Here is a 26,713-nt window from a genome sequence, read left to right as displayed (position 1 = left end):
TAAGGGATTTTTCTTAATCTATGTATATTAATATGATTTATAGTGGAATCTGTGAAATTCAAAGTGAAACAAAATGATCCTCCTCACCTCGGTGTTTGATGTCAGAGCTCTTATCCCCTTCTTGTGCTGAGATGATGATTACTGTCACTTTCTTAAAAGTGTATGATATTATATGATACATATCATTTACATGTTCATGAAAAGAAATATTTTAATACGTTTTCTCATTTTGTTCTATTTTGTTTTGTTTTATGCTTCAACATAGTTTTTGCAAAAAAAAATTGTTAGAAATTATGGTGAATTTGTAACATCCATCCTAATTTACTTAACTCTAGCAGTAAGATGTACCATTACCACACACATATCTTTTATTGAATGACATTTGCATAATAATGAAAATTTAGAAACACCTTTCATTAAGTCAGTGAATACATAGGACGAACACTATCAATTTCCTGATTAAAAAATACTGTTTTCTTTTTCCCTCCATATTTTAAGACTCTAATTCAGCATATTTCTTTTTATTTTATTACTTTGTATCATTTTTCATTCATCTAGATAGGTTTAACATTAACAGAATCTGTTTTTATTCAGCAGAGCCACATTAAAGCTTGATAAACAAATGTATATAATTAGTGTAACGTCCGTCCCCTCATAATGTAACGTCCGTCCCCCTTTGCCATCAGTTTTCTTTACTAGTTTTGAAGCCTAAATAAAAACGAAATATACAAAAAACTGAATTGTTTAATAAGTGATGATCTTGTGTCTTCATTTAAAAGGTTGTTATCCAATTAAGTATAATATTATAAATGGTAACAGGAAAAATATGAGTATGGCTGTTTTTTTCCTTCTCTGCTTCGACAGGTAAAATAACAATTTTTTTATTTTTTTTCAATTTTTGGCAAATTTTTTATAAGTTTCTTGTAAAGATGTACTGGTTTATTGATTTGGTGAATTTTCTCATCTCAATGACAGTAAACAGCTTCAGAAACAAGCTTTTTACATTCCCATGTAACGTCCGTCCCCTTGCCCAACCACTGATAGAAAATGATGTATAAAAACAAAAACCAGCAAAAAGTTATCTATTATTTTACTTTTTCATGAAGTTAAAACATATAACTTCATGAAAAAGGCTTAACAGGTTAGAAATCTTTAACTTTAATTTTTGACTTTGATGCTAACACATTTGGCCCATTTACTATGCAGCAGGCAACATGATGTTTGTTATTTGGTAGGAGAATTTGAGCAAGAAGCAAGGACCTCGGGGGGAAAATTACTACTTTTTATGACCCCATTTGAGCCCCTATGAAACCCATGTTTTAGGAGACTATATAATGCTGATTACATTTTCGTATGCAGTCAGAGCTGAAGTTTATTTGATGTGAATCTCATTTATGTCAAGTAACTTAGAAAAAATGAAGGAAAATCTTAGAAATTTGACCAGCTGCTGGTTCCCAGACACTGTCGGAAGCTTTAATACAATGAAAAAATATATCATTTAAATATTGAGATTCGGTATTATTTTCACTGAAGAAGTGGGTCGTCAAACTATTTATTTTAGATTATGGCAGGAGTCAGAAAGTCTCGTGTGACAATTGAAATGGAGGCAATTATATCTGACATGCAAACTAGTCATAAAAATGTGTAGAAAATTTGAAATATTGACAGTTTTGTGTCAGTTAGGATTTTGAGGAAGACATGCAGCTGTGGTGAAATATTCTTTAATGATGTTTTGTTTAGATAAAAAATACAAATTGGAAAACTATTTCTTCATCTTGTCTGGATATGCACATGGGATTTGGTTTTGAAAACCCCTTTCCATTTTAATGTATACTGAATGTTATTAACTGCCACCCACTCTCTCCAAACTCCCAGTGACATTGAAAATCCTGGAAGCATGTACTGTTTAAACTTGCCATTCATACTTTAGATCATCCATCTATCACACATGGGACTGTCATATCTGAGGATTTTTTTAGAGTAATGGCCCCTTTTTCTTGGACTTATGAAATATTACAGCTACATCAGAACATTATGAAGTCAACTCCGCCTACAGTCTCCATTCATTTGTAATGAAATTTGGTATACATCATAAAAATACATAGCAGAAATGCATATATTACCGAACTACCATATTCGATTGTTTTTTCTGGAGTTATAGCCCCTTTGTGGCCTTCATTTATCATTCTGTCAAGCATTTTCTAGGGGGAATGTGTTAAAAGAGTGTTGACATCTTTTTTTTATACGCCCGTTTGAAAAACGGGACGTATTATGGGAACGCCCCTGGCGGGCGGGCAGGCGGGCGGGCGTCGTCCACAGACTTTGTCCAGAGCATATCTTCTACATGCATGAAGGGATTTTGATGAAACTTGGCACAGTTGTTCACCATCATGAGACGGAGTGTCGTGCACAAAAACCAGGTCCCTAGGTCTAAGGTCAAGGTCACACTTAGAGGTCAAAGGTCAAATTCAAGAATGACTTTATCCGGAGCATATCTTCTTCATGCATTAAGGATTTTGATGAAAGTTGGCACAATTGTTCATCATCATGAGACGGAGTGTCATGCGCAAGAACCAGGTCCCTAGGTCTAAGGTCAAGGTCACACTTAGAGGTCAAAGGATACAAGAAAGAAAACTTTGTCCGGAGCATATCTTCTTCATGCATGGAGGGATTTTGATATAACTTGGCACAAATGTTCACCACCACGAGGCGGAGTGTCATGCGCAAGAACCAGGTCCCTAGGTCTAAGGTCAAGGTCACACTTAGAGGTCAACGGATACAAGAATGAAAACCTTGTCTGGAGCATTTCTTCTTCATGCATAGAGGGATTTTGATATAACTTTGCACAAATGTTCACCACCACGAGGCGGAGTGTCATGCGCAAGAACCAGGTCCCTAGGTCAAAGGTCAAGGTCACACTTAGAGGCCAAAGGTCAGATACAAGAATGACTTTGTCCGAAGCATTTCTTCTTCATGCATGAAGGGATTTTGATGTAACTTGGCACAATTATACACCATCATGAGATGAAGTGTCATGCGCAGTTCCCTTCTTTAGAATTACTTCCCTTTGTTGTTACTATAAATAGCTTATATTGTAACTTTTTCATTACTAGTCGTAGGGAAAAATCGAGACCACTTTTCTATAGTACAACATGCATTCTACATCCAATTATGAGGTGTATTTTGACCAATCTCTACCTGGTAAAGATTTTTTCGTGGACTTACAATTTTTTTTTTTGGATTTTTTTTTTTTTTTTTTTTTTTTTTTTTTAAGATTATCTTCCCTTAGTTGTTACTATAAATAACTTATATTGTAACTTTTTTATAACTGACCGTAGGGAAAAAACAAGACCACTTTTTTGTGGTACAACATAGATGTTACTTTCAAATTTTAGGTGTATTTTAATGTATCTCTACCTGGTAAGGAGTATTTTTGTGGACTTAGAAAAACAAAAGACTTAAAATGATTACTAAACAACCACAAAATTAAAATTCCATTTGCAAATACAGGTGCTAGAGTAAAGAAATTTGCTGTGACGGGCGTATATTGTGACATTCTGGCACTCTTGTTTTCAACTAGAATTGCTTGGAATTCACAAACGGACTGAGAGTAGTCACTAAACTAAAATTGAGCAGAATTTAAATGCTGGTAAAACTAAAGACTATTACTACTGTTGTTACCATGTATTACAGTTTTTCGCTATTGGCCTGATTTTTTTTATGGTAACGCATAACTTGAGGCTCATAAGTCTGTGCCACTGTGCAAACTTTCAGACTGTAAAATAATTTGAGGGTCCTCTGTGGCCAAGTGGTTAAGGTCGCTGACTTCAAATTACTTGCCCCTCATCGATGTGGGTTCAAGCCTCAAGCGGGATGTTGAATTCTTCCTCTGAGGAAGCCATCCAGCTAGTTTTCGGAAGGTCGGTTGTTTTACCCAGGTGCCTGCTTGTGATCAAATAAGGCACAAAGGGGCACCTGGAGTCTTCCTCAACCATCAAAGCTGGAAAGTCGCCATATGACCTATAATTGTGTTGGTGCGACGTTAAAACCCAACAAATTAAATAAATGAATAAATGAGCCGTGCCATGAGAAAACCAACATAGTGGGTTTGCGACCAGCATGGATCCAGACCAGCCTGCGCATCCGCGCAGTCTGGTCAGTCTCCATGTTGTTCGCTTTTAAAGCCTATTGGAATTGGAGAAACTGTTAGCGAACAGCGTGGATCCTGACCAGACTGCGCGGATGCGCAGGCTGGTCTGGATCCATGCTGGTCGCATACCCACTATGTTGGTTTTCCCATGGGAGTTATCACAGTGTCTCTTGGGGGGAATGTCCTTTTAATTGGATATTGATTTCTGTCTATATGGCAGACTATAAAACTTATATTTCTACTAGAACTTTAAATTTTACAAGATCAGATCAAATGTGTTGTGAAAGCCTGAAATAGAGCAGTGGCTGGTCTGATCCTGAGGTGGAATGTTTTCTGTGATTGGTTTTAACAGATGACAATGCACCTTAATTTATTTGACCTTAATGTGAAGAAGTTGTCAGTTGCTTTTTAATAAAAGGTTTGTACGCTTACATAATGCTGTTGCTAGGGAATTAAAAAAACAAAACCCTGTTACTTTGTAATAAAGAAAGAACTCTTTTACTTGGGAATAGAAAAAGACCCCTGTTATTTGGGAATGAAAATGTGTGCTATTGCATAATCCCATTACTTGGGAATAAAACGTTTGTACTATATTATAGTTCTGGAATGCTTAGGTATCAAACCACCAAAACTGTGATACTGTTGGAAAATGACCCATTACAAAACAAGCCAGTTTGACTGTCCACAGTCAATGGCTTATAGCTGAAAAAAACTTACAGAAAAAAAAACTTTGTCAGAACCAAAAAAATTTTAGTCATAATGATCATCAGGCATGAAAGAAGTTCCAGGATAACAGTACTGTCATTTAATTTGATAATTGGGATGTTCAGATGACACAGTTAAACATGTTAACAAATTTATTCTACATCTTTTTCCTGAAACTACATTCCTGTAATGTTCCAGTATCCTAAATAATTTCGAGATCGCCGACAATTCATACGATAATAAATGTCGGTTGAGACATTCTGTCTGTTAAATAGTTAAAATTATGGCCAAGTAAATAGCATCTGACAGACAGAAGAATACTTGAGGAAATTATTTCTTTTTTTTTTCTCTGTTAAAAAATTCTAATGGAAGTTTCCCGTGAATAGGAAAGACTGACAGTTTATTGAAATTTGTTGCCGGGATGTTTTGAATTACTGGTGGATGCCAGTCATTTTGGTTATTGATAATGATGATTCCTGGTTCATTTCTTTTCCCGATCGTATATTTTTCCCTTTTTTCCCCAATTTCAGCTCCTCATATTACTGTTTCTGTTACATTTTGTTCTGTTCAATTTGTAACACATTGTTATTTTTTATGGCATATTAAAAAATTTTGTTATTTTTTATATCCGAGCCAGCATTAAAAACCAGGCCTGCTTATCTTAAGAGTTTGAGAATAGGTTTTAATATTCTATCTAAGTAACTAGTATTTTATGTAACTTTTGCAGATTTTGAAGTGACCATAGACTTAAAGGAAATCTTTTTTGACCTAGTTATAGGCTGAATTTAAAACCACTTTGTGGCTCGTTCATCATTTGGTCGTGCAGTTTGTCATATCCTATTTGGAGCATTACTACAATATCTGTAAATGCATGATTTCGTAATAACACAGTTACAGGTCTGAAGTCGGTTGTAATGGCTTGAGACTGCTGGAGAAGGGTCGGTTCCACAGATCTAAGCTCATTCCTGGATATACTGATTATTCTATAAAATTATACTTTTATACTATTATAACTTTTTAGCTCAGCTGAGCACAAAGTGCTCATGGTGAGGTATTGTAATCACGCTGTCCGTTGTCCTCCGTCTGTCCGTCAAGTCGTCTGTCGTCAACAAATATGTTTAAACAACATTTCCTCCAAAACCACTGAATGGATTTTGATGAGACTTGGCCTGGATGTTCCTTGAGTGGTCCTCTTCCAAAGTTGTTCAAACGGTTCTGCTTGGTTACACATAGGGGTTGTCAGAGCTAAAAATAAAAAAATCTTGAAACAACATCTCCTCCTATTTTCCGCAAAGGGTCCTTCTGTCACCCTCTACTAAGATTGTTCAAATTATACTGATTTGTCAAAAAACATGGCCACCAGGGGGCGTGGTCACTTTTCCCTATATGTATAGTGTGGAAGCTTTAAAAATCTTCTTGTGAGAAACTGCTGGCCCAATTTTAAAATAATTTCACACAAATGGACCTTGTGTAACCCTCTACCAAGATTATTCAAATTATTTTGATTTGTCAAAAGATATGGCCTCCAGGGGGCCTGGTCACTTTTCCCTATATGTATATAGTGGAAACTTTAAAAATCTTCTTGTGAGAAACTGCTGGCCCAATTTTAAAATAATTTCACACAAATGGTCTTTTTGTAACCCTCTACCAAGATTTTTCAAATTATTTTGATTCGTCAAAAGATATGGCCGCCAGAGGGCGCGGCCACTTTTCACTTTATGTATATAGTGGAAACTTTAAAAATCTTCTTGTGTGAAACTGCTGGCCCAATTTTTAGATAATTTTACACAAATGGACCTTATGTGACCCTCTACCAAGATTGTTCAAATTATTCCGATTCGTCAAAAAACATGGCTGCCAGGGGGCGTGGTCATTTTTCCCTATATGTATATAGTGGAAGTTAAAAAAATATTCTTGTGTGAAACTGCTGGCCCGATTTTGAAATAATTTTGCAAAATGATCCTTGTGTGACCCTCTACCAATAATGTTCAAATTATTCCGATTTGTTAAAAAACATCAACAATTTGTTTAAACAACATATCCTCCAAAACCACTGAATGGATTTTGATGAAACTTTACACAAATGATCTCTGGTTACCCTTCTTTTAAAATTGTTCAAATAGTTCTGGTTCATTGAACATATGGGTCTTTTTGGTTAAAAATAGTTTTTCAGCTATCACTCTTCAAAATTTTTTTTTCTCCTGAGCTTTGATATTTGGCTTGTGATATAAAGGTTTAACTCTGTACCATAATTGACCAAATTATTGCCCTAAGGTCAAAAATGGCCACGCTCCTGTATGTGACATGTACTTACTATAGGCTTTTATATAAGAAACTTTGAAAATATTCTTCTCTGAATCAATAATAGCTAGAGCCTTGATTTTTAGCATATGATATCAGAGTTGTACTTCTAACTATTGCCCTAGGTTAAAGTATGTGTGTGACAGCTAACATAGAAGAAACCTATCAATACTTGTACCATTACGTTATACAAACACACTTAAAGCCTTATACACAGGTGAGCGCTTTAGGGTCAATGACCCTCTCGTTGAATGAGAGTTATTATTGATGTTTAATGTTCCTTCCTACGCTTGGGCACTTTCTGAGGGGTACAAATACAATTTCTTCAGTTTGTCTCTGCTATGTCAGTTTTGTAAGGAGTCGTAAAAGTGCATGCATATATGTGATAATTGTTGTGAATGATTAATTTTTTGCTGTATTTACAATATTTATTTAGCTGGTTTCTCATCATATCGTAATGATCACCAGTCTAGACCATTCTTGGAAAGAAACCAGTCAGTTCCTTTGCTCGTAGAACTCTTTCAATAGACTGTATTGTAGTAACTATATACTTTATCCTTGCCTTTGAACACACTAGCCTGTATTGTAGTAACTATATACTTTATCCTTGCCTTTGAACACACTAGCCTGTATTGTAGTAACTTTATACTTTATCCTTGCCTTTGAACATTATATTGATGTAGATTATAACAAGATGTTTTTTGTATTAATCATTTCCGCAAGAATTCATTTACTTTCATGATAATCTTATTGGGTCCCAACATTGATATTGAAAAGCGGGATTATTTGAAGTCCGTATAGCTGATAATCTAATCGTGGAAAACAATGTATCTTGTGGGACTTTAATTATCGCGGGATGTGTTGGTTAGGTTGGGAAAATAAATTCATTAGTATTGACAACAAGTACACCATGATGGGTGCTTTCTGAAACATATGTTTTGACTACCTAATGTTTTTCTGTTTATTTGCAAACTACTGTAAAATATATGCATTAATATTGAGAAAAATTGTGGTCAGCTCTTATTTTTCTGGATTTCTTGATAATGTCAATGGACAAAATTAAATCTAGATGAGCGAATCAAATTCCCAAATTTAAAACTTTATGTCCTTGAATTTATATCCAAACTTAACCTTTATCATGCTGAACATGATTGATTCTGCCTTTGCAACCAGTGTGGTTCATGATCAGTCTGCACATCCGTTGCAGCACTGCGCTCCGTTTCGGCAAACTTAATTGCATTTGCATGTCAGTAAATGATCTATAACCTATACTTACAATAGATTCATGCCTACTAAGAAATTAGAGCTTGAAATCCTTTAGATCTGATGTCAAAATCACAGTTTGCATGTAATATCTTGACATAAGCCCAAAAGTCAGTAGAATTTTTTTTTGTGGAGTGGGGGGAGGGAATGGTAGGAGGGTTTGCCATGAATCATTTTAGCAAATTAATCAAAAAAACACCAAACTACCAAAAATTAATTTCTTCCGAAGATTTGCAGTTTATTGTACTGGCGGTAATATTTTCATGAAAAACTGTGTTAAAAAGGAACGGAGAAATATCACTTACAGAATTCTGAGAAATGGTCACAGTAACACATTGATTTGAATGAATCATATCTTATTTGCATATTTTACATATCAGTTATGCAAATTCTGTAGCTAGGAATTGCTGTATGTTTATAAAATAAGACCTGATTGTGTGTTATCTGAGACACTGATGCGACATCTATAGGTAATTTATTGTCTCTCTAACGGCAGCTTCACCAGAAAAAAAAACAATTTTGTTCCAAGGTCAGAATAATCGTTCTCTTAAGGTAGCGGACTGGTAATTTCAGGCGGAAATTTCTCTTCGATTGTGTATTCTCCTTATGTGATTTTGGCATTCTCTGGTTTGAAAAGTAAGCCAGGTGGTTGTATGAACTACATGATTGTCCAACAATGCCATAATGCCATGCAAGAATTCATAATCACACAGAAATTATAGTCACAGAAATTAATAATAGTTTTGCAATTATTGGGCCACCACCTAAAAGCTTTCTTATTTCTTTTTTTAATTTTTTATGCCCCCAAAGGGAGGAATATAGTTTTTGAATTGTCTGTCAGTCTGTCGGTCTGTCAGTCTGTCCGCAATTTTTCGTGTCCGGTCCATATCTTTGTCATCGATGGATGGATTTTCAAATAACTTGGCATGAATGTGTACCACAGTAAGACGACGTGTTGCGCGCAAGACCCAGGTCCGTAGCTCAAAGATCAAGGTCACACTTAGACGTTAAAGGTCATTTTTCAGATAGTGCATTCGTGTCCGGTCCATATCTTTGTCATCGATGGATGGATTTTCAAATAACTTGGCATGAATGTGTACCACAGTAAGATGGCGTGTCGCGCACAAGACCCAGGTCCGTAGCTCAAAGGTCAAGGTCACACTTAGACGTTAAAGATCATTTTTCATGATAGAGCATTGTGTCCGGTCCATATCTTTGTCATCAATGGATGTATTTTCAAATAACTTGGCATGAATGTGTACCACAGTAAGACGACGTGTCGCATGCAAGACCCAGGTCCATAGCTCAAAGGTCAAGGTCACACTTAGACGTTAAAGGTCATATTTCATGATAGTGCATTGATGGGCGTGTCCGGTCCATATCTTTGTCATTCATGCATGGATTTTAAAATTATTGGGCATGAATGTGTACCACAGTAAGATGACATGTTGCGTGCAAGACCCAAATCCGTAGGTCAAAGGTCCTAAACTCTAACATCGGCCATAACTATTCATTCAAAGTGCCATCGGGGGCATGTGTCATCCTATGGAGACAGCTCTTGTTTTTTATAAAAATGAAGACATAAAATTAAAAATTGGTAATTCTGTATCGTTAAATAATAAAACACCAAATGTTTTACGCAGGAAAATTCAATGACAGGGCCCTCTCTACATTTTGGGGGATTGGGGCCGGGGCCCTTGGAGGGGGGAATTTCGCGTCATTTTCAAGGGATGGGGGAATTCATTCTGGAGATATGACATCTGATCATAACCCCTTAAATTAAGGTCAATTGAGTATTACAGATATCAAACTAATGTGAATATATAAGAAGTATTGTACAGAACATAATCTATTGAAAACAGGCAACTTTTATTTTCTTTTATTAAATCAGTTAGGTGACATCCAATCGAGGTTCACATGTCGTCATTAACGGAAGCACAAGCAGTATCCACGGACATTGTCTCAGCAGCAGCCGGAGCAGGGCTTCCCTTCATCGTATCTACCTGATTGTGCATGTCTGGCCCTGATGAAACAGCGGTGTCCATGACAGTAGTTTGTTTTTTGAGAGCATGCTGCTTAAAAAGCAAATCTGTTTTTGCGCATTTCGCCCAAGTTGCATCCGTGATCATTTTACTGTATGGTGTGGATTATGCAACATTTTTTTCAAAGGGAAGTAACTTTGCATACACGCATCCGGGGAACTGAAAAACGAGCGTATTTTACGGATCAGTAAAATCAGGGGTTCCACTAGACCTGAAAACCCAGGAGTCCCGGGACCCTTGGGTCCAAATTTTGAAGGGTCCTTTTTCAAAATACAAGAGTCCTGCCCCAACACATCGATACAATTGACTATATTTTCTTATAAAGTAATACTACGTAATTAATAGCTACTACAACCAAGAACATGTTACAGCATAATAACAATTTCTGTTTCAGGTCATATAATCTCATATTGTAAATAAATTTTTATCAAAATTCATTTTAATTTGATGAGGTTTTTCTTCAATATTTTTGTTTGTTAGCAGAAAAGTGCTAAAACACTATGTAAAAATGTATCCAAAAACGTACTATCCGGATACTGGTACACTTTTGGAATGTCGTCTGAAATGTTGTTTTTTGCCAGTTACTTGGTCCACTAAGGTAAACCAGAGATAGTTCCTCAAATAATGATGCTACTTTTCATTAAAAATTGCATTGAAAGTCAAGTTTTTTTTAGTGAATTTTGGAAAAATTGCATATGTCATCGGGTGTAATTAGAATCGTGAATGGACATTCTAAACTTATTTTTACTTTCCAAAATCATTTAAATTTGTGGATTTTCTCGTTGAAGTTAAGGTACAATCATTAAACAATGATCTAATTTAAAGTTTGCATGAAGAAATCTTGCAGGACACTTTTCACATGCTCGGTATTCAGCTGGTCGCTTAATTACGATAATTTAATAATTGGCGCCTTTTTTGACAGTATGCAGGCTCAATACAGGTAACGCTTTATCAATTAATGTTAACACTTCATTGATTCTCATTACCTATGTGCACTTGCCGTGACGTAACTTGCTGATAAAGAAAAATCAGCGTGGCATGTCCACAGGATAAAGGGCGGGAATTTAGCAGAAGATCAAAGGCAGGAGAGCATGACCGCGAGTGTTTATTTTGAATACACGTGTTTATCGTGGACATAGTTTTACTTTAAGAAATGACTGATAAGAGGAAGGATTATCAAAGGAAAATGGCAATTATCATGCCGGGTCCTTTGAGCGTCTTTTGAAAATCTCCCGGACCCGGGCTCCTAAGACTATGGGGTATCGATTTTTTTCTTGATTTTTTTTTTCTTTCGAGGGGGAATTTTTCTGTACTAGTGGGGAAAAAAACATACTATTTCGAGGGGGGAATGGGGCCGAATTTCGGCCCCAAAAATTGGCAAACGAGGGCCCTGAATGATTTCATAGTATATATTTTATTCCTCAAAATCTTTGTAATATGAAGACAGTCAGATGTTTTGCCCCAGCTGTATAGATGTAAAGGAGTAAGAATTCCGGAACTTTAAACTACTCCCTTAAAAGTTGCTAGAAGTTTTATTCCAGAATCTATTTGAATAATTTCTTGGTATCAATTCTGTTGGAATGAGGAAAAGGATGACAGTATATCTTAATACTTAAGCAATAAAATGTCACTATTTTCCTGGAGAGCAGACGTCTTTATTGCAAACAAATTAGATTTTCTACTGTATCATTGTAGACATAAATTCAGGATTTACGCTTACATCCTATATAAAACATTGTGGTGAAGAAGGGAAATGAATATAAATTTGTATATTTTATGGATTGTCAACCATACAGTGGTTGTATTCACACATTTTATTTATCGACATGCTCTATTGCAGTGCTCCATTGTGTTGTGATGGCACAAAGATCTGTGGTCAAATGTTGCGTCAGTTAATATTTCGTTTTTATCTTGAGAATAAGCGTAAGATGCTAATCTTAACCCTTATCCTGCTAAATTTCTGTAATGAACTTGACCATCTTTCAATTTTGACAGTGCCATTAACTGTTAAAAGGGGTGCTTACCTAAAATATACTGACTGAATAGTGAACAGTGCAGATTCATGATCAGTCACTGCACGGATGTGCAGGCTGATCATGATCTACACTGGTCGCAAAGGCAGATTTGGCTTTTACTGTTTTCTGCCTGGCTTCATAAGGTACAAGGACATAACCTGTAAAAGGAAGTAACAATGTTTAGATAAGATTAATTCTAGAGTCTGTGAAAATTAAAAGTTCCTAACTGCAGTACAGGACAGATATGAAAGTATAAGTTTTCCATTGGTCAGTTTCTTGCAGCGTATTGGTCAATTTCACTCTACCATGTCGTTGGTCAATATCTTGCAACCATGCCATTGGTAAACTTCTAGGTATTGAGACTTACATCCATCCCGTATATTGAGTTAACCCTTATCATGCTTAAAACACGACTGATTCTGCCTTTGTGACCAGGTAGATCATAATCAGCCTGCACATCCGTGCAGTCTGATCCTGATCTGCACTGTTCACCATTCAGTCAGTATTTTTTGGTTAGCTCCCCTTTTAACAGTTAATGGTACTATCAAAATTGAAAGATGGACAAGTTCATTATAGAAATTTAGCAGGGTAAGGGTTAATGGAATGGACCCATAATTGCAATCGTCAGTTTCCATGCTATTTCCTATTCTCGACTGTTATTTCGATATTCTTCAGATGTAAATAAAACTCAAACAAGGAATGGTTTCCGTAACAACTGTAGAAGGCTGAAATCGCATACAGAGAAAATATAATCAATTGCAAAGTCAGGTCCACCACCTTAAATGGGTCTTTATTAAGGCGTATGTAACTTAGATAATTTGAAATAAATGATAACTTGTATACACATCCCTAAGTAAACTAGTTTCAAAGGTAATTCAGGTGTAATCTGTATTAATCTGATTTAATGCAAAATGTATTATACATATATATCTATAATAATCAACGGCATAGGAAATTAGGCTATTGTCCTAGAAGTATAGTTGGTATTCCACTCATAATTGAAGGATTTCATTTGGTCAGAGAAAAGAGAAATCTGTAAAACTCTACTTTATCTGAAACTTATTTTTAGAAAGTAATCAAATTCCAGACTTTTAATTGTTTTATGGCCGTATAAATTCTTGGAATTGTAAGTTCAGAAATGGGTTTTATTTACATAGAATTTCAGCTGTATTGGGTACGATTCCATATTTAGAAATGTGGTTTAGGTGGGAGAGATGTAATTAATTCTATTTTATTGACTTTACGCCATCATTTGTGAAATGGTCCAACAGCAAATAAGACATTTTAAGGCATAAGTGGTAATTTCCGAGTCAAAGCTTAATTGGTTGAAGACATACCGTGCCATGTCTGATTGTGCGAGGGCAATTAATCTTTGTGCCTTGTAATTAACATCATTGATGAATTACTTTCAACTCTGGGCTCTTATTTCTAAATTTAGATCATCAGATGTCATTTTTTCCTCAATACAGACTTAAAAGGCAATTACATGTTGTCTAGTTGAATTACAAATATTTCCTGTTGAGCGTTCAATGTGTCAGATAGAAATGTCAGATTATTTTTTCATTTTATTCATAGAGAAAGTTTTGGTTTATTCAAAAAGTTTAAAGGTTTTCTCTTAAATGGATTTTCTGACATTCATCATTCATTTTTTGTTTCATTAGAAACAATACATTTGTTTTATCTTTATTGCATTGTTTTGTCAGTTTCCATACATCGTGTTGTTTTTCTAAATAGGTTTGATTCAATACTCCCATAGTTTTTGCTCTCGAAAACCAGTATATATCCAGACTTCTGGTTGTCACTTTCATAGTTTTTGCTTTCCAAATTCAGACTGTACCGGTAGTTCCAGTTTTGAGGCTGTTTTTTCCTTACTTTATACTCCAGAAATCTATAAGTAATGCATTTCCAGACATATTGTTGTTAGTTCCTTATTTTTCTGCTCCCAAAATTCAACGTTTTCGCTCTTCAAAACCAGTATTCCCACCATGTAGTTGTTTTTTTTAGCTTACCTGAGCTCAGGTGTTTTTAGTTCCGTACTGTTTAAGGGCCTCAGTAGCCAAGTGGTTATGGTTGCTGATTTCAGATCACTTGCCTGTCACTCCTGTGAGTTTGTATCCTTGCTTGGAGTCAGTGTAGAATTCTGTCATGTGAAGAAGCCATCAGTTGCCTTGGAGTGGCACCTATAATTTTCCTCCATCATCAAAACCTTGAAAGTTGCTATATGTCCTATAATTTTGTCAGTGTATTGTTAAATCCAACAAAATCGAGACAAAATGTATACAGTTGTTGATTATGTAAAAGTCTTATTGGCAAGAAATTTTAAAAGCATCCAGGCTACCAATGCTGTTGTAGTTTATCTTAAGAATGTTGCTAAATTTTTCAGGTACAAATGTATATACAGGAAATTTTTATGAAAGGAAAATTAAGAAAATCCCTTCTCATGTATTCTTGAAGAATTTCTGATCTGAATTGTGATCTGTTTTCAGGTGTTTATGAAGAATTCTGTGTTTGAACCACTAGAAGAAAGAAGGCATGAGTTCCTGAGACTCAAAGCTTTGATTATACAGAAGATCTGGAGAGGATTTGTAAAGAGAAGAGGTAAGGCTTGTTATGGAAAGCAGGAGTTGGGGTAAAATTCTTTTAAGTTACACTCAAAAACATGATGCATCTAGGCTGCTGAAACTTGGCAAAGATTTTTGTACAAGCAATTTTCATTTTCTAAGTTTAATTGAAACATGTGATAGCCTTACAGATTCAAGCTGTAATGCCTGAAGGGTTATGGTTTCTGATTTGGAATCACTTACTTCTCACTACCTGATATATTTATTTAAAACCCTTCTTGAGAATTCTTTCATGTGAGACAGCTAGTTTTGCTAGTCTGCGGAAAACCGATGGTTCTTACCTGTTTGCCTACCCTCACCTGAAATTATATTGGGAAGGGCACCGAGGCCCTTTTTCCTCAATTAGTTTATCTGATACTGATTCGTTTTTACACTCAACTATAAAAGCATTTTCTAGTCCACTTTTTGGAAAAAAATAGTACTGGTGTCATGTAAGGAGACACAGTCATGACCTCAGTGGGGCTAAAACCCACAACCTCTGGATTGAGTGGCCAACATTTTAACCACTAGAAGACTGCTTTCAACTTGCGCAGTTAAAACATGAGTCATTATATGACCTGTATGTTGTTAGTTTGAATTGAAACTAAAAGAAACAAAACAATTTATCCTATGTATTCATAGATTACCAGCAGTTACGTGAAGCAACCATCATTATTCAGACGTCTTACAGGGCTTTCAGACATCATATCATCTTCAGGAGAAAGAGGAAGGCAGCCATTTTGATTCAGGTAATTTAGGTTGTTGTGATGATTGACATGGCCAATACTTATTGAAACAAAAGGGCCTTGAACTACTTTTTAAGATTTTTATGCTCTCTGAAGGGGAAACATACAGCCGCCACTTCGTCTATTCGTCCATCCTGCTATTCTTGTCCAAAGTATTTCTCAGCAACCACTGGTTGGAATTTAGTCAAACTTCATAGGAAGCTTTACTATCAAGAGAAGATTTACTTATATCTTCATGATCTGGTCTGATGATTTTTAGCTCGACTATACGAAGTATAAGGAGAGCTATCCTACTTGCCCCGGCGTTGGCGTCTTTCCGCGTCCCCACCTTGGTTAAAGTTTTGGTGCACTTTCTCTTTTTTCAACTTATCTCTGTAATGACTTGATGGATTTGATTCAAACTTGAAATACTTATTCCTCATCATCATCCACATCATCTGACATAAGGGCCATAACTCTGGCACCAATATTTCCTGAATTATCCCCCTCTTTTCACTTAGATTTTCAGGTTAAAGTTTTAATGCACTTTCACTCTATCTCTGTTATTATGTCTCCCCCAGGAGACATATTGTTTTTGCTCTGTCCGTCTGTCCGTCCTTCTGTCTGTCCGTACGTCACACTTCATTTCCGAGCAATAACTGGAGAACCATTGGACCTAGAACCTTCAAACTTCATAGGGTTGTAGGGCTGCTGGAGTAGACGACCCCTATTGTTTTTGGGGTCACTCCGTCAAAGGTCAAGGTCACAGGGGCCTGAACATTGAAAACCATTTCCAATCAATAACTAGAGAACCACTTGACCCAGAATGTTGAAACTTCATAGGGTGATTGGTCATAAAGAGTAGATGACCCCAATTGATTTTGGGGTCACTCCATCAAAGGTCAAGGTCACAGGGGCCTGAACATGGAAAACCATTTCCGATCAATAACTAGAGAACCACTTGACCCAGAATGTTGAAACTTCATAGGATGATTGTACCTGCAAAGTAGATGACCCTTATTGATTTTGGTGTCACTCCGTCAAAGGTCAAGGTCACAGGGACCCGAACATGGAAAACCATTTCCGATCAATAACTAGAGAACCACTTGACCCAGAATGTTGAAACTTCATAGGATGATTGTACATGCAAAGTAGATGACCCCTATTGTTTTTGGGGTCACTCCATTAAAGGTCAAGGACACAGGGGCCTGAACATTGAAAACCATTTCCGGTCAGTAATTTGAGAACCACTTGACCCAGAATGTTGAAACTTAATAGGATGATTGGTCATGAAGAGTAGATGACCCCTATCGATTTTGGGGTCACTCTGTGAAAGGTCAAGGTCACAGGGGCCTGAACATTGAAAACCATTTCTGATCAATAACTTGAGAACCACTTGACCCAGAATGATGAAACTTCATAGGATGATTGATCATGAAGAGTAGATGACCCCTATTGATTTTGGGGTCACTCCGTCAAAGGTCAAGGTCACAGGGGCCTGAACATTGAAAACCATTTCCGATCAATAACTTGAGAACCACTTGACCCAGAATGTTGAAACTTCATAGGATGATTGGTCATAAAGAGTAGATGACCCCTATTGATTTTGGGGTCACTCCATCAAAGGTCAAGGTCACAGGGGCCTGAACATGGAAAACCATTTCCGATCAATAACTAGAGAACCACTTGACCCAGAATGTTGAAACTTCATAGGATGATTGTACATGCAAAGTAGATGACCCCTATCCATTTTGGGGTCACTCCATTAAAGGTCAAGGTCACAGGGGCCTAACATTGAAAACCATTTCCAGTCAGTAACTTGAGAACCACTTGACCCAGAATGTTGAAACTTAATAGGATGATTGGTCATGCAGAGTAGATGACCCCTAACGATTTTGGGGTCACTCCATTAAAGGTCAAGGCCACAGGGGCCTGAACATGGAAAACCATTTCCAATCAATAACTTGAGAACCTCTCGACCCAGAATGTTGAAACTTCGTAGGATGATTGTTCATGCAGAGTAAATGACCTCTATTGTTTTTGGGGTCACTCCGTTAAAGGTCAAGGTCACAGGGGCCTGAACATTGATAACCAGTTCCGATCAATAACTTGAGAACCACTTGACCCAGAATGTTGAAACTTCATAGGATGATTGAACATGCAGAGTAGATGACCCCTATTGATTTTGGGGTCAGTCTATGAAAGGTCAAGGTCATAGTGGCCTGTTCATGTAAAATCATTTTTTGGAAATAACTTGAGAACCACTTGACCTACAATGTTGAAACTTAATAGGATGATTGGACATGCAGAGTAGATGACCCCTATTTATTTTGAGGTCACTTGATCAAAGGTCAAGGTCACAGAAGCCTGAACAGTGACTTGAGAACCACTAGGCCAAAAGTGTTGAAATTTAGCAGGATGATTGAACATGCCAAGTAGATGATCCCTATTGCAGCCAACCATCAGTGTCTCTTTGACTTTCGCTCCTGACCCCTATTGACTTCTTGCCTGTAGGACTTTGCATTGGGGGAGACATGCGCTTTTTTACAAAAGCATTTTCTAGTTACAGAATGGATTTGATTTAAACTTAAAATAGTTGTTCAACATCATCACCCACATCATATGACACAAGGTGCATAACTCTGGCGCCATTTTTCATGAATTATTCCCCCTTTTTACTTAGAATTTCAGGTTAAAGTTTTGGTGCACTTTCACTCTATCTCTGTTATTACTGAATGGATCTGATTCAAACTTAACCAATTGTTCAACATCATTACCCTTATCATATGACACAAAGTGCATAACTCTGGGACCAATTTTCATGAATTATTTCCCCTTTTTACTTAGAATTTTAAGTTAAAGTTTTGATGCACTTTCACTCTGTCTCTGTTATTACTGAATGGATTTGATTCAGACTTAAAATAGTTGTTCAACATCATCACCCACCATATGATGCAAGGTGCATAACTCTGGCACCAGTTTTTCATGAATTATTTCCCCTTTTTACTTAGAATTTTAGGTTAAAGTTTTGATGCACTTTCACTCTGTCTCTGTTATTACTTAATGGATTTGATTCAAACTTAAAAGAGTTGTTCAACATCATCACTATATGACACAAGCTGCATAACTCTGGCACCAGTATTTAATGAATTATGCCCCTTTTTGCTTAGGATATACTTATATAGTGTTTTGTTACGTTTTATCTTTACCTCTCTTATTACTTTAAGTTGATATTTTTGACATAGACTCAGGCTATTGTGCAATATCTTCATCCACAATTGGAGTCATTTAACACTCCAGTGACAGCTCTAGTTTCCTCACATGTGCCCAGTTTCACTATCCAGCATCGAAATAGTCGAGCGCGCTGTCTCCTGTGACAGCTCTTGTTCACTGAGTTATTGCCCTTTGATTATTTAACAGTAGTATACTGTACCGCAGTATTTCTCAGCAATCACTGGTTGGAATTTAGCCAAATTTCATAGGAAGAGGAGATGTGCATATTATCTTCATGTTCTGATCATGATTTTTCACTGAGTTATTGCCTTTTGATTATTCAACAGTAGTATAATACAGTACAATTCTTGTTCATAGTATTTCTTAGCAACCACTATTTGGAGATTAGCCATACTTTATAGGAAGGTTCATCATCAAGGGGAGATGCGCATATTGTCTTCGTGCTGTGGCCGGATGATTTTTTGCTCCCAAAGGTGGGGGAGGTGGGGGAGCATACAGTTGCCACCTTGTTTAACTCAGTTATTATGTCTCCCCCAGAAGACATATTGTTTTTGCCCTGTCCGTCCGTCCGTACGTCACACTTCATTTCCGAGCAATAACTGGAGAACCATTTGACCTAGAACCTTCAAACTTCATAGGGTTGTAGGGCTGCTGGAGTAGACGACCCCTATTGTTTTTGGGGTCACTCCGTCGAAGGTCAAGGTCACAGGGGCCTGAACATTGAAAACCATTTCCGATCAATAACTAGAGAACCACTTGACCAAGAATGTTGAAACTTCATAGGATGATTTTACATGCGAAGTAGATGACCCCTATCGATTTTGGGATCACTCCGTTAAAGGTCAAGGTCACAGGGGCCTGAACATTGAAAACCATTTCCGCTCAGTAACTTGAGAACCACTTGACCCAGAATGTTGAAACTTCATAGGATGATTGGTCATGCAGAGTAGATGACCCCTAACGATTTTGGGGTCACTCCATTAAAGGTCAAGGTCACAGGGGCCTGAACATTGAAAACCATTTCCGGTCAGTAACTTGAGAACCACTTGACCCAGAATGTTGAAACTTAATAGGATGATTGGTCATGCAGAGTAGATGACCCCTAACGATTTTGGGGTCACTCTGTGAAAGGTCAAGGTCACAGGGGCCTGAACATTGAAAACCATTTCCAGTCAGTAACTTGAGAACCACTTGACCCAGAATGATGAAACTTCATAGGATGATTGGTCATGCAGAGTAGATGACCCCTAACGATTTTAGGGTCACTCTGTTAAAGGTCAAGGCCACAGGGGCCTGAACATGGAAAACCATTTCCAATCAATAACTTGAGAACCTCTCGACCCAGAATTTTGAAACATCATAGGATGATTGTACATGCAGAGTAAATGACCCCTACTGTTTTTGGGGTCACTCCGTTAAAGGTCAAGGCCACAGAGGCCTGAACATTGATAACCAGTTCCGATCAATAACTTTAGAACCACTTGACCCAGAATGTTGAAACTTCATAGGATGATTGAACATGCAGAGTAGATGACCCCTTTTGATTTTGGGGTCAGTCTATTAAAGGTCAAGGTCACAGTGGCCTGTTCATGTAAAATCATTTTTTGGAAATAACTTGAGAACCACTTGACCTACAATGTTTAAACTTAATAGGATGATTGGACATGCAGAGTAGATGACCCCTATTTATTTTGAGGTCACTTGATCAAAGGTCAAGGTCACAGGAGCCTGAACAGTGACTTGAGAACCACTAGGCCAAGAGTGTTGAAATTTAGCGGGATGACTGGACATGCCAAGTAGATGATCCCTATTGCAGCCAACCATCAGTGTCTCTTTGACTTTCGCTCCTGACCCCTATTGACTTCTTGCCTATAGGACTTTGCATTGGGGGAGACATGCGCTTTTTTACAAAAGCATTTTCTAGTTTCCCTTTGATTATTATGTTCCCCCCCCCCCCCCCACCCCATTATATTGTTTTGCAGATGTCGGTTGGTTGATCGGTATGTCGGTCAGTCCGTAGACCAATCTGTTTCCGGATGAAAACTCAAGAAAGCTTAGGCCTAGGATCATGAAAGTTGATAGGGAGGTTGGTCACGAGAAGTAGATGACCCTTATTGATTTTGAGGTCAGTAAATTCAAGGTCAAGGTCACAGTGACCCGTAACAGTTAAACAGTTTCCGGATGTTAACTCAAGAACGCTTGGGCCTAGGATCATGAAAGTTGATAGGGAGGTTGGACATGACAAGCAGATGACCCTTATTGAATTTGAGATCAGTAGGTTAAAGGTCAAGGTCACAGTGACCTGGAACAGTTAAACGGTTTCTGGATCATAACTCATGAACGCTTGGGTCTAGGATCATGAAAGTTAATGGAGAGGTTGGTCCTGACCAGCAGATGAACCCTATTGATTCTGAGGTCAGTAGGTCTAAGGTTAAGGTCGCAGTGACCAGGAACAGTTTAAGGGTTTCCGGATGATAACTCAAGAACCCTTGGGCCTAGGATCATGAATATTGATAGGGAGGTTGGTCAGGACCAGCAAATGACCCCTATTGATTTTCAGGTCAGTAGGTCAAAGGTCAAGGTCACAGTGACTCGGAACAATTAAACAGTTTCCATATGATAACTTGAGAACGTTTGGACCTAGGATCACGAAACTTAATAGGGAGGTTTGGTATGGCCAGGAGATGACCCCTATTGATATTGAGGTCAGTTGGTCAAAGGTCAAGGTCACAGTGACCAGGAACAGTTAAACCATTCCTGGATGATAACTTGAAAACGCTTGGGCCTAGGATAATGAAAGTTAATAGAGAGGTTGGTCATGACATGCAGGTGACCCCTATTGATTTTGAGTTCTGTAGGCCAAAGGTCAAAGTCACAGTGACCTGGGACAGTTTAACTAATTTGGGGACGATAACTTGAGAACGCTTGGGCATAGGATCATGAAACTTTATAGGGCGGTTGTTCATGACCAGCAGACGACCCCTATTGATTTTGAGATCAATAGGTCAAAGGTCAAGGTCACATTGACACAGAACAGTAGAACTTTTGTGTACAGTGACCAAATTATTTCTGCTCCTTGTGCAATTACTGAATGCATCCAGGGGGGCATTTCATGTTCTATGAGCTCTTGTTCAACATTAGTATATTATAGTATAATTCTTGTCCGAAGTTTCCCTTAGTGACCATTGATTTGAATTTAGCAAAACTTCAAAGTAACCTTTACTATCAAGAGGAAATGTTCATATTGTCTTCCATGTTCTGGTCTGATGATTTTTACCTAGTTATTGCCCTGATTATTCAACAGTAGTGTACTATAGTACAATTCTTGTCCAGAGTATTTCTGAGCAACCACTGGTTGGAAATTAGTCAAACTTGTCTGTCACAAAAGGTTGTCCATGCTATTTCTGCGAAAATACTGGTTAAATTTCAACCAAACTTGTTAAAAGGTTCAGTACCAAGGCTATTTTTGCCTCTCATTCATGTTAGGTTGAGCATAATTCATAGAGTTACAGCCCTTTGCCCAGTTTTGACTAAACTGCTGTATTTTCAGGTGCCATTTATGCCATGGGAAGTCAGTTCTCTGTCTTTTATTGATGGCATTAAATAGTTTAAAAAACCTTTACTGCCTTAACCCTCATCATGCTGGACACGATTGATTCAGCCTTTGCGACCAGTGTAGACCATAATTAGCCTGCACATTCATGCAGTCTGATCAATATCTTCACTGTTCACTATTCAATCAGTATCTTTTTAGTAAGCACCCCTTTTAACAGTTAATGTTACTGTCCCAATTGAAGATGGACAAGTTCATTAAAGAAATTTAGCAGGGTAAGGGTTAATCGGGGATACTTGATTGCTTTTAGAAGTATCTTGTTGCAATCTGCTTCCATTTTAATCTCTTTAAAGTTGATTAAAATGAGTTTCAAGTATGAGATGATCAAAAACTTACTTAAACAGTCAAATATTTGGGAAAAATCAGGAAAATTGTACATTTATTTGGCAGTCTTACCCATATACCATATTGCCTGAATTAGAAACTTTCATTTAGAAATAGCTTGCCAAATCAAATCTACAATTCAATATAGTGAATACAACAATCAGAATGGGTAAATAGTTCTTATTCTCAAACAGACTTTTCCCTGCAATTATGGCGTTATGATTATACAAATTGTCTCCGTTTGTAAAAGGTCAATGGAATTAGCTCATGTTTTCTACAAATAATCCCACCAATAATGAATGGAAGTTTGGAAATTCTGTAAAGAAGCAATATTGCTAGAGGAAACTGAATGTGTGTTAAAGTCTTATTTTTCAGGCAATTCAATTAAGTTTTTATATGGGGAGAAAAAGAAATTTGTCTGGCTTAGTGAATCACATAATATTACAAACAATACATCACAAAATCTTATTTGGGAATGGAAAGCTTAACTGAATTTGTCTATATAATTATATTTAGGATTGAGAAAAGCAATGTCTTCCATTTCAAGCATATTTTCTTTACATAAAAAAAAGCTAAATTTATGACTTGGCTGATAGTTAGCGGCCCCTTAATGACAATTGGAAATTCCCATTTGATTACGTACTTTTTGTATCCGATTTTGGAAATATTCGTCTGGCTTGTTTGAGCTATGTGAACAGCCGAAGAGTACTGAAGTAAGGTACGAAGCACTTCAGGTCCAGTGCCCTTTGTTTTGTTCAGCTATTGTCTTCAGTAGGAAGCAATTGTTTGGTTAAAATGCTACAAAAGTTAAGTTTCCTTATTTTTCCAAAAAAGTTGAATTAGGAAAAAAAATATCAGTGGATATTTTCCAAATGCTTGGCAGACTTGCCAAATATATCTCTACAACTAAAACATATGACATCCATTGGAAACTGGATGAGAAAAGCTTGCCAAATCAAATCAGCAATTCAAAGTAATGAATACATCAATCAGTCAGTGCAGCTCTAATTCATTCTTAGACAAACTTGTTCCTGTATTTTGAGTAATTATCGTGTTATGATTGTTCAGATTGTCTGTCTCTGTTTGCTAAAGGTCAATTGAATTAGCACTCATCTTCCACAAGTAATCCAACCAAAAATGAATGAAATGCTGGGGAAAGAACCAATATTGCTGAGGGAATGAGGGAAACAGCTTGTCTTTTACAGCCCATTTTTTGCAGATGTTTCAATTTAATTTTTTTTTGTGGGGTGGGGGTGGAGAGAGAGAATTCGTTCCACAATATGCATGCAGTAACAGTATAAAATCTTATTAAACTACAAATAGCTTTCTGGATTTGTCTTCAGATTGTATATTACAATGCTCCAAGATTATGAAAATGTAAAGAGTACACTAAATAATTTTTGAACTGAGAAGTAAAAGTCTTTGTAATATGAACAAATCCCTCAAAGTCTTTGTAATATGAACAAATCCCTCAAAGTCTTTGTAATATGAACTAATCCCTCAAAGTCGTTATGAACAAATCCCTCAAAGTCTTTGTAATATGAACAAGTCCCTCAAAGTCTTTGTAATATGAACAAATCCCTCAAAGTGTTTGTTATATGAACAAGTCCCTCAAAGTCTTTGTAATATGAACAAATCCCTCAAAGTGTTTGTTATATGAACAAGTCCCTCAAAGTCTTTGTAATATGAACAAATCCCTGAAAGTGTTTGTAATATGAACAAATCCCTCAAAGTCTTTGTAATATGAACAAATCCCTGAAAGTGTTTGTAATATGAACAAATCCCTCAAAGTCTTTGTAATATGAACAAATCCCTGAAAGTGTTTGTAATATGAACAAATCCCTCAAAGTCTTTGTTATATGATCAAATCCCTCAAAGTCTTTTAATATGAACAAATCCCTCAAAGTCTTTGTAATAGGAACAAATCCCTGAAAGTGTTTGTTATATGAACAAGTCCCTCAAAGCCTTTGTAATAGGAACAAATCCCTGAAAGTGTTTGTTATATGAACAAGTCCCTCAAAGTCTTTGTAATATGAACAAATCCCTGAAAGTGTTTGTTATATGAACAAGTCCCTCAAAGTCTTTGTAATATGAACAAATCCCTCAAAGTGTTTGTTATATGAACAAATCCCTCAAAGTCTTTGTAATATGAACAAACCCCTCAAAGTGTTTGTTATACGAACAAATCCCTCAAAGTGTTTGTTATATGAACAAGTCCCTCAAAGTCTTTGTAATATGAACAAATCCCTCAAAGTCTTTCAATATGAACAAATCCCTCAAAGTCTTTGTAATATGAACAAATCCCTCAAAGTCTTTGTAATATGAACAAATCCCTCAAAGTCTTTGTAATATAAACAAATCCCTCAAAGTCTTTTAATATCAACAAATCCCTCAAAGTCTTTGTAATATGAACAAATCCTTCAAAGTCTTTTAATATGAACAAATCCCTCAAAGTCTTTGTAATATAAACAAATCCCTCAAAGTCTTTGTAATATGAACAAATCCCTCAAAGTCTTTGTAATATGAACAAATCCCTCAAAGTCTTTGTAATATGAACAAATCCCTCAAAGTCTTTTAATATGAACCAAAAGTCTTTGTAATATGAACAAATCCCTCAAAGTCTTTGTAATATGAACAAATCCCTCAAAGACTTTTAATGTAAACAAATCCCTCAAAGTCTTTGTAATATGAACAAGTCCCTCAAAGTGTTTGTTATATGAACAAGTCCCTCAAAGTCTTTTAATATGAACAAATCCCTCAAAGTCTTTGTAATATGAACAAATCCCTCAAAGTCTTTGTAATATGAACAAATCCCTCAAAGTCCTTGTAATATAAACAAATCCTTCAAAGTCTTTTAATATGAACAAATCCCTCAAAGTCTTTTAATATGAACAAATCCCTCAAAGTCTTTGTAATATGAACAAATCCCTCAAAGTCTTTGTAAATATGAACAAATCCCTCAAAGTCTTTTAATATGAACAAATCCCTCAAAGTCTTTGTAATATGAACAAATCCCTCAATGTCTTTTAATATGAACAAATCCCTCAACGTCTTTTAATATGAACAAATCCCTCAAAATCTTTGTTATATGAACAAATCCCCCAAAGTCTTTTAATATAAACAAATCCCTCAAAGTCTTTGTAATATGAACAAATCCCTCAAAGTCTTTTAATATTAACAAATCCCTCAAAATCTTTGTTATATGAACAAATCCCTCAAAGTCTTTTAATATGAACAAATCCCTCAAAGTCTTTGTAATATGAACAAATCCCTGAAAGTCTTTGTAATATGAACAAATCCCTCAAAGTCTTTTAATATTAACAAATCCCTCAAAATCTTTGTTATATGAACAAATCCCTCAAAGTCTTTTAATATGAACAAATCCCTCAAAGTCGTTTAATATGAACAAATCCCTCAAAGTCTTTTAATATGAACAAATCCCTCAAAGTCTTTTAATATGAACAAATCCCTCAAAGTCTTTTAATATGAACAAATCCCTCAAAATCTTTGTTATATGAACAAATCCCTCAAAATCTTTGTTATATGAACAAATCCCTCAAAGTCTTTTAATATAAACAAATCCCTCAAAGTCTTTGTAATATGAACAAATCCCTCAAAGTCTTTTAATATTAACAAATTCCTCAAAATCTTTGTTATATGAACAAATCCCTCAAAGTCTTTTAATATGAACAAATCCCTCAAAGTCTTTGTAATATGAACAAATCCCTCAAAGTCTTTTTA

At 36.4% G+C, this 26,713-nt stretch overlaps 1 protein-coding gene across 5 annotated transcripts in view; it reads left to right on the top strand.

Moving 5' to 3' along the window:
- Positions 1-26,713, top strand: part of LOC123540295 (myosin-VIIa-like) — a 203,365-nt gene that overhangs the window by 59,454 nt on the left and 117,198 nt on the right. For all 5 annotated transcript variants that reach the window (XM_045325202.2, XM_045325211.2, XM_045325189.2 and 2 more), the window contains exons 15-16: positions 14,963-15,074; positions 15,719-15,825. In XM_045325202.2, the coding sequence (XP_045181137.2) occupies positions 14,963-15,074; positions 15,719-15,825 (219 nt within the window). The remainder of the gene's footprint in view (positions 1-14,962; positions 15,075-15,718; positions 15,826-26,713) is intronic.

This window comes from Mercenaria mercenaria, chromosome 1 (genome assembly GCF_021730395.1).
Source record: "Mercenaria mercenaria strain notata chromosome 1, MADL_Memer_1, whole genome shotgun sequence".
NCBI classification, from domain to species: domain Eukaryota; kingdom Metazoa; phylum Mollusca; class Bivalvia; order Venerida; family Veneridae; genus Mercenaria; species Mercenaria mercenaria.
Note: the sequence above shows the minus strand (reverse complement) of the source record. Positions and strands in the feature narration are given on the sequence as shown.